The sequence below is a fragment of the Lactuca virosa genome, chromosome 1 (genome assembly GCF_052849685.1).
Source record: "Lactuca virosa cultivar CGN04683 chromosome 1, Lactuca_virosa_CGN04683_v6, whole genome shotgun sequence".
Classification (NCBI taxonomy): domain Eukaryota; kingdom Viridiplantae; phylum Streptophyta; class Magnoliopsida; order Asterales; family Asteraceae; genus Lactuca; species Lactuca virosa.
This window is the reverse complement of record NC_136426.1, coordinates 161,917,333-161,927,343: the sequence shown is the minus strand read 5'-3', so window position 1 is coordinate 161,927,343 and position 10,011 is coordinate 161,917,333. Positions and strand designations below refer to the sequence as shown.

Here is a 10,011-nt window from a genome sequence, read left to right as displayed (position 1 = left end):
CTGTGGAAGAGTTAAAAGATTAAAAAACATTCTGGGCCAATGGATTGCACCCTTGGGTTTTGGAAGCCGAAGTTACAATCGCCTACAACGCAGAATACCACTACAATCCATACGTCGACATATGCGTCATTAATTCATTGGTTACAAATAATAAAGGTACACCTGCTCCAGTGCTCCATTCCACACTGGATCTTTACTCCCCTTCCTAGAGGTTCTATAAATAACCACCTATGCACAGCATGAATTCCTTCCCCCACTCTTTCATCTCTTCCTAGATCTAACATACGCATCAAGATTCAGGCGTATATTATCAAGATCGAATCTGATCAAGGCATTCAAGTAGCCAATTCAGTAGTCAATGGGTTCTAGGATGCTATCTTACGCAGGGGGTGATGACTCCCATTTTCTTGAAGCTTGTTCTCTTTGCTCAAAGTCACTAGGTCATAACAGTGACATATTCATGTACAGGTATTACGCATCAATGAGTTGTACTTCATGCATGTCTTGTTGTACCTTGTCAACTTCACTTTCACATGTGAAGCCCCATGAAAAAGATTAGAACTTTTCAACTGGGTTCATCAATTCTTGCAAAAACTCCAAACCTAAATTCCATGCATAAAGGCTTGTACTATGTGCATGTATTGTTGTACAAATCAGAACTCTTGATGGCTATCCGGATGTTATGGTACATGTTGGGTGCATAAAACACTTGTACAATGGTAATATTTTGTTGTACTAAGTGAATTTTGGTGGAGATTTTAATGGGTTTTTTTATTGAGTTGTGATCAAGAAATAGAAAGCGTCCATCTTGATGCATTAAAGGCTTGTACCATGTGCATATATTGTTGTATGAAGTGAATATTTAATTCGGTGTGTTTATTTTTCAGGGGTGACAATCCATTTTGCAGCCAAGAGTGTAGGCAAGAACAAATTGAGATTGATGATGCAAAAGAAAAGAAATGGAGGGTGTCATTAAAGAAATCAACGGAAACAAAAAAGAAATCACCCAAATCTAATGTGCAAACAGGAACTCTTCTTGTGGCATAAGAAATAATAAGAAATCATCAAATTTCCATAAATATATTTGTATGAAATCCCTTTTGAAATCAAGAAATTATGATGGAGGGGATGCAAGGAATTTGGGTTTCATTTGGTGTTGTATATATAAGATGATGATGATGATGATTGATGATGATGGGGTATTATTGATGATTGATGAAGGAGGAGAAAGATGACTTTTTTGAGACAAATTTTGGTAATGTTATTGATTCATGTAATGTGGGTGTTGAAATGGTCAAGTTCATTGTAAAATAACAATTTATAATGAGTAAAAATACAAGTTTGTTATACAATTGTAACAAAACAAATGATATTGCATAAAGTGTGCACTAAAGTATGTCATGCCATCTCCAATGTTGCCTTTAGAATATAATTTTGAAGTTTAAAATATCAATAGGGAGTTAAATAATAAATATAAGAAACGAGAGGTCTTCATAGTAATCATCTAGTGTCGGAATCCAATTCCAAAATTTTGTGTTATGATATTCAATATAAATAAGACAAAATCGTAAAAATGGTCTTTATAGTTTGTATTTTTTTGTATTTTTTTTCTAGACACACATTATGAAATTTACAAAATCGGTCTTCTTTTTTTTTTTTTTTTTTTTGATTTGGTCGCTTACGAAACTAAATTACTAAATTATTATTATTATTTTATTTTCAAATAACTAAAAACAAAATGAGTTATGTATTGGTGATTTTAATGATATCAGACATTTTGTTTAATTGGAACTAATATATGAATTAATGGGTTTATTATTTGTACTTTATATTATATGTGCGGTGAATGCTGAGTGTATGCATATATAAGATCTAATTATAAGTCTGTACGACGGAATGACAGGGGTCAAGGGGGTTGTGCCCCCTTCCAGGGTCCTAAGGGCAACGTTCATAGCGGCGTCCAAGGGGCAGATCCCCTGGCAGTGATTCTGAATTCTAATGTACGGTAAGATTGACAGATCTCGTCGGTTTTGGAAACCATTAATTAAGCCATTAAATATGTGATTCTCTTAACTAATTTACAAGTCGCAAACCCTATTCTGTCAAGTATAAATACGGCTCTTCTATTGAGTCGTTATTAGACCCTTCTCAGCTCTCTCTCCCTTTTCTAAACAATCTTAGAATTCACTAACAATTTGGCTCACGTTTCTGTGCCCAAATTTGTGTGTGTCCCTTCGGATTATCCTATACTGGATTTCTTGTAACTCGGGCATATGGTAGAAATATCAGTTCAGATAGCGAGCTCGTGCGATCCATTGGTAATCCGGTTCTCCACCATCACCCAAATATACCCTAACATCATCTCTCTCTTCACACATACACATTCTCTCTCTCTCTCTCTCTCTCTCTCTCTCTCTCTCTTTCTCTCTCTCTCTCAAGAAGACACAAACACGGTCCAGGTTATTTGAATTTTTCTTCAACTTAAGAGCACATAGACTTAGCACACATACTCATGAACACGAGCACACACAATCCATATTATCTAGATTTTCTTTAAAACATATACAGACAAACACATAATCAATCAAGAACACACACATATTTAAGAACACAAACACACACTTATGAACACCTACCCTCTACCACTAATTATGTATGTGTGTGTGTTTCTAGAAATAATTTCTGAAGTTTGTGTTCTAAATCCACTGTTATGATTTTGAAAATTCAGTTCTTAACACAAATTTTTTTGGGTTTATCTTCTAAATTTTATGTTATTAACCCACTAAAATTTTTGTTCTTAAGGTTATCCGGAGTGGATACCTCTTCATGCGTGAAAAACTGAGGTGGAGGGGCCAAGGACGCGTGAACACCACCCCAACCCCAATGGTTTGGGTGTGACGTCTTTGTGAAGACGGAAGAAGACAGCCAATAGAATATTAGCAGCAACATCGTCTCTCTTTTTCTCTCTCTTCCTTTTGTCTCGTCACCACCAACCTACTGGTGAACACCATTTCAACAATCTGGTGGGTTGGTTGTGAAATGGTAAAAAGTCTACGTGGCTTTCTTTTCACATATAACCCACTTGTGAGGATACCACATAGCCTAACCCATTACTCAAAAACAGACACTAGGATTGGGTGATGACTGGGGTGCAGTTACATCGCCACCATCGACTGAAATCTCAGTAACTAAAAAGGGTTGTGGTGGTCCGACGAAGGTTAAGAGGGGTGTTGGTAGACCGATGAGGATTGGAATAAGGTCAGTGACTGTGTGTGAAACCTGCAACCTATCTCTCCTTCCTCTATTACTAAACCTGCAACTCAATGCGATGAGGATTGGAATAAGGTCAGTGACTGTGTGTGAAACCTGCAACCTATCTCTCCTTCCTCTATTATGAAACCTGCAACTCAATGCGATATCATGATCGTCTTCACGGTTTATGTAGTCGATAATTTCATGGTTTCCTTTTTTCAATTGGAATTGGAACAAATCAACACAATAGAACATGAAAATGATATTCAAAATAAAAATTCAGAAATAAAAGATGCAATTAAATAGACGAAGGATGTGACATACTTACGAGGATCTAATCAAGGGGGCAAGTTGGCCTAAGGGTTTCAGGAAAATCTAAAAAACATGAGTGAGAAATAGAATGGCGGAGACTTGGGTGGTGATCGTCAAGGTTGGGTTCATCGTATCGTTTTCAAGACATAATTTTTTGTGTCGTCCATAATTTCTAGATTGAAGCTTTTGTTTACCTTTTCTTCTTACGGAAAATATGAAGAAATGAAGGGGAAATGATTTACAGATATTGTTGAAGAGGAATTTGGAAGGGACGTGAAGGTGGAGAGAGACCATCCTATAAATTTCCCAATTGATATATATATATATATATATATATATATATATATATATATATATATATATATATATATATATATATATATATATATATATATATATATATATATACTAGCCGTTTACCCGCGCCAAGCGACAAGTATGAATTGTTTTTTCAAAAATTAGTTTGTAGAGGTGATTGGTTTTTTTTGTGAAAATGGTTTACTATATCTAAATAGTAATCAATATTGTCATCCTAGCAGAAACGTAATCAATAAGAACTAAAAATGAAAAGTTAGGATTCTTTACAAATGTACATGAAAACGTGATTAATTGCGCATTTTAATCCTTCAACATTTATTTATACACCACATTTGATGTACTTCAAATGTTAGTCAGGTTTCACTAATACACTTGTATTGACATATGATATCTTTCTAGATAATGCCACATAAAATTTAACAAGAGAGAAAACTGATTCCGAAAGATAAATACCTACTTAATATCATAAGTTTAAATAATTTGTTATTTATTATTTTATTTTAGAGTTTAAGGGTCTTGAGTACTCAAATAAAAGTGATGGATGATAAAGAAGATTAGGAGATGATCATCATTTCGTATCTACTTAACCCTTTAATATTTATGTTGGGTAAATGAGCAGAGAGCCATCAAAATTTATTTATAACTTAAAAATAAATAATGATATTTCACAAAATTATTGACTTTGGCAATATTGCTTTGTAATAATATGTAATATATTAAAAGTATTAAGTACATATACGATTAAAAATTATCAAATCTGTAAAGCAAATTTCGCATGACCCAATTTGACATAAGTTTTTAAGTCAATTAGTCGCATTTTTAAAATAAATTTTAATTAGTTTTAATGTTACTTGGTGTGATATAATTAGAAATTTCATTAAGAAGGCTAATTTAAAACATATATAAAATTAAAACAAAATAATTGTCATTACATAAATCCCAATGAAACTACAACGCATACAACTACATGTGTCCACAACATTTGATAAAAAAAACCTTATGTTAAAAACATTAGGCTTATCACTTATATCTTTATACTACTAATATTTTGACAAATTGTTGCAGCGCAGCTACGTGATTCCCTAGCCAACTCTTTGAGTATGAATTGCATGAATTAGGTAAGTATCGAAATGTTTACCAGGTTCCTTGTTAAACTGAATGCAACAGTTATAAAATTTAATTGTCATACACATACCAAACAATAACAATGTAGTTTCAAAGTACAATTTGTAAAGTTAAAAAATGCTATAACTGAGTATTCAAAAAGAAAAATACGATTATTTGAAGATTTTTGCATTCATTTACAATTATTTCATTTTTCTTATTCAAGCATTGTTATTTGAAGTACAGGGCTATAAATGGGTATACAAAAACGAAAAGTACGTTACTGTTATAGAATTTAGCCTAAATAAAAAGGAAAAATGGAAGAAATGGTAATGTACTTGTAGATCTTTACCCAAAAAAATTGTATAACTTGTGCTCCAAAGCTGGAAAATAAATATAAGCGGTCATAGCCCATTCACAAAGTTGCCCTGCTTCTTCATCATCGTTTATCTACTCAATAGAACTTAAATTAAAAAGAAAGACCACCACCCATTAACATCCAGGTAGAACATAACACAAAACAAAACAATGATTTCATAAGCACCATATACTGTGGTAATTTTTAGAAATGAATGCGACAATGAATAATAATCACAAAATTTTGTATTTTAAAAAGTTTAAAATAATAATCAGTAAATAAAAAATCCAAATAGGTGCACAATTTTAGTAGTTGAGTTTAATTAATCAAAAATTATAAAATACCATCAAAATACAAAGTCTTAATTACCATTCTGCCCTCTTGTGATATGTGCTCATCAAACTCTATTTACCTTGCATCAAAACAAACAATACTCAAACCCGGGTTTTTATTTCCAGATGTAAAGACAAAAAAAATCAATTGGTCTATATAGATGACTAAGATCAGAAAGAGCAAGACAAAAAAAATGCAAAAATAAAACCTTTGAACCACTTCTATGAGCAAATTCTCTAGAAAATAACTCATATTTACACAAAAATACCACTTGCTCGCCTTCTTCTTATCTTATAGATACACACATACAAACATCTGCACACATGGATACACAAGATACACACAAACACAAAGCTGATTATCTGCACATACATGTACATGTTAGAGTAATTAAAAAGACTATTCAAAATAGAAATAGAAAAACACAATTATTTCTTGCATTTAACCCCAGTTAATACACATCTGTTTATATTTCGACTTTCATTCCCACCTTTCATCACTTCTATCTTCTATATTTTCTAGACAAATTCGTTTCTCTGTTTAAAAACAATAACCATGACAATGGGAACTAAAAATGATAAATGATTTAAAAGGTAAAAACAGAAATACACAACATGTTAGAACTTGAAATAACCTGGAACCAAGAACAATGGTAGTTCTTTCGTGGTTTTAAAGGTTGATTCGTTCCAGATTTTGGAACCTGGTAGAAAATCGAACATGTTAGAATGAGATATGGCAACAAAAACCACTAAATTTAGCACTTATTTGGGGGTGAGAGGTGGTATGTGGTGGTAGTTCGTTGCGGTGAACAACCCAGGGAGTCTGACGTTAGGTCTTTCGGTGTCATGAAGGCGGTGGTATGATGATCATTTAAGTCAACGTTCATGGCAGAGGCGGCCACACCCAAACCCCTAAAACGATATGTAGAACATGAAAATCACGATCAAGCAAAAGCATAATAAAAGATAGAATTGCAAGACAGACAGAGAGAGCAAATCGTACTTTGTTTCTTTATGCAGTAGTAACGATGGTGATTTTGGGTTTTATATTAATTGTATAAGCTCATACTTTGACTGAGTCTACCATTTCAAATCATCAACAATCGATGACGTGGGAGGTTGTTAGACGGATAGGAATATGGACCTGGTCAAAACAACAGGGGTGATAAGAGGTTGGTTGACTTTTTCAATTGTTGTTTAGATAAGATCTACGCATAAACTGATTGTAAATATTGCAGTAAACCTTGTATTTCTTAAAATTCAGCAAAACATGTTAAATGCTTATAGGTATAAAGATATATATATATATATATATATATATATATATATATATATATATATATATATATATATATATATATGAGTCTTTTTCTATATTAAATAATAATAATAACTTAAAATATGAAAGAAAAATAGAAAATAAATATATCAAAAGTATTACAATCATTTTATTTTTTGAATGAGTCAGGCTGAGAGGGAATATATAGGCCTTTTATTTTAAATAATAATAATAACATAAAATATGAAAAAAAATATAATATATATATATATATATATATATATATATATATATATATATATATATATATATATATATATATATATATATATATATATATATATATATATATATATATATATATATATATATATATAGGGTATTTGTAACATCTCAAAAATCACAAAAAATTGAAACTTTTCAAAACAACCCATAATCATAAAATGTTTACAAAATCATTGTTTCCAAAGTGTTTATCAATATCAGAGAATCTCAAAATCATAAAGCCATAAAACAGGAGGATGTGTACGGTCACGCCTTCGCCTTCCTGCGATCATCAGAAGTACCTGAAACAATAAACTAAAATTGTAAGCCAATGTTTAGTGAGTTCCCCCAAAGTACCATCACATAAACATAACGCACAACAACATGCATAAGTGAGCCTTCAGCCTAACTAAACCACCTCGCAGGGCCTACAACCTATCTGGACCGATCCCACGCCTTCGGCATGACTGGACCGCCTCGAAGGGCCTACAGCCTATCCGGACCGCTCGTCGGGCCTTTGGCCTGACTAGACCGCCTATCAGGGGCTACAGTCTATCTGGACTGCCTCGGGTATCTTGGCCTTCAGCACAAATCAGGACCGCCTCAACCCAACTACCCATAACATGTCGACATATACATAACATATAAGCATTTAACCAGGCAACAGACAAACATGCAGATCTACAGATTACTATCGCATGTTAACATCATATATACTAGGATACAGATCTAATAGATCTCCACAGCATAATAACATACTATCATAAAACAGGATATCTCATCCAATGGGTCGGCCTTGGTGCCTTCGACCTGAAAGTACAGTGAGGAGAACTCACCTCACAGTCTGAACAATAGTTGATGAGGTCCCGACTCCAAATCTCAGCTCTAACCGTCACCTATTCATCCAAATGGCCAATCCTCAAACATAGTCCAAAATACCAAAATTACCCTTAAGTCAAACTTGGTCAAAGTCAAAGTCAAAGTCAACACCTAGCCAACTCAACCCAGCCGAGCCAACCTGACCGAGTCGACTCAGCTGAGTACGCGGGGCGTACTCGGTGTTTGACCAACTTACGAGGCGTTGACCGCGTATGCACAACGTAGCACTTGGTACGCCCAACATACACACCCTGTTCATCCCATTTCCCATTAATAACTTAATGCTCCAAATCTTCACGTCCAAAGTGAGATCCAAGGCTAAAATACCATTATGAATAATAAGTTTCCAACATTATGACTTTGCATGGCCAATAAGTGCTTAAAACACAAACCCTCAACATCTTAATGCATTAAGACCCTCTATAGCATGCATGGAGTGAAACTAACCCTCGAGACCACATTTTAATGACTCAAGACCCCTCCTAAGGTCTAAAAGGATGACTTATTAGGTTAAGAACATGCCATGCTCAAGAATCACCATTTTTGGGACAAAAAGTGTCTTAAAGGAGGAAATACCTAGATCTACAAGATGGAGTGTCACAACTAGCAGTTTAGCTAGGAAATTCTATTCTCGTGTAATCATTCAACTATTATAAAGCATATACTCTAAGTAAATATCACCCAATGCCCATTTAAATTCACCTTTCATGTTCAACAAAGAGTCTGAAAACCCTAGGAATCTCGGTTTAAGTCTATATTGGACTAGGATTTCCTTATTGGGCCTAATGGACCAATAAGTATTCAATTCAACTATTTTGGGCTTGGAAACCCTATTTGGATTCTAAATGGACCCAATTCACAAATCTATAACATTTTGGACCATTTGGGTCGAATGATTCCTTCTAACCCTAATGGGCCTTATTGGGCCATAGCTAATCCAATTAACCTTAGTGAGCCATAAACCCATTCTTTTATTCTATTTGGTCGTAAGTGTCTATAGGGGCCCAATGGGCCGAAAATTTTATGATTAGGTTCCAAAAATCCTAAAGAAAGTTTATTGAGCTCAAACTATTCCATTCCTACCTTTTTGGCCCAAACCCTCGGCCCAACACCATTTAACAAAAAAAATGAAAAATGAAATGGAAAGGGGGGGGGGGGTGACTTTGGAGGTGTCACCTCCATATTGTTCACCATGTAACAATGCATGGTCTCCCATATTTCCATGCAAAGTCACCTCATCCTTCTCTCCCCTCTCTTCTTTACCTTTCGGCCGAAGATACACACACACACACACACTCCAATTCCAAATCTCTCTCAAACACTCACAAGAACACTCTTTCCTTCCTCCCTAATTTTCGAGATCTTGAAGTATCTTCAAGAAGGTTTTCACCACCAAAAATCCTCATTCTTGGTAAGTCTTTACATAACCAAGTTATATAACGTCTTTCTCATGTTAGATTAGTCCTTCTAAACAAGCTTTTGGTGATCATAGTCCTTAGAAGCTTCTTAAGCTCGAAATCCACATCAAGATGTTGCTAGGAACAAAAATCTCTTCATCTCTTCTTCAAAACCGAAACATCAAAGCAAAGGTGAGTTCATACCCCTTTGTTTTCGGTTTTCATATGATTTTTGGGGGAGAATACAAGTAAAATGTGTAGATCTATGTGTTATATGCATGTCTTGTGTGAATTCTTAGTTTATTTTGTAAAAATGTGTTAGATCTAACGAATCTCGACATTCTAAGTGACATGGAGTAAAGATCCATGAACTAAGACACTATATACATCATACTATCAAGCCAAAAGTGATTACATGTTTAAGAAATAAAATTTAAAACAAAAACCTTGTTAAGGGTCAAAATTGTCAAGAAACAAAAGTTAAGGGCAAAAAGTGACATTTATATTTTTATAGTG

At 34.0% G+C, this 10,011-nt stretch overlaps 1 protein-coding gene across 1 annotated transcript; it reads left to right on the top strand.

The window, feature by feature from the left end:
- The first annotated feature begins 237 nt into the window (after positions 1–237).
- Positions 238–1,352, top strand: LOC145160751 (FCS-Like Zinc finger 3-like). Its single transcript, XM_079080065.1, has 2 exons — positions 238–468; positions 888–1,352. Exons 1-2 carry the CDS (start codon positions 359–361, stop codon positions 1,045–1,047), a joined length of 270 nt encoding a protein of 89 aa, XP_078936191.1. The 5' UTR covers positions 238–358; the 3' UTR covers positions 1,048–1,352.
- The last annotated feature ends 8,659 nt before the right edge of the window (positions 1,353–10,011 follow it).

What these genes read in the sequence shown, in the direction of transcription:
- LOC145160751 (XM_079080065.1), top strand. Translation starts at nt 359, where the DNA reads ATGGGTTCTAGGATGCTATCTTACGCAGGGGGTGATGACTCCCATTTT. An exon ending in AGTGACATATTCATGTACAG is followed by an intron (nt 469 to 887) that starts GTATTACGCATC and finishes TTTATTTTTCAG; the next exon opens with GGGTGACAATCCATTTTGCA.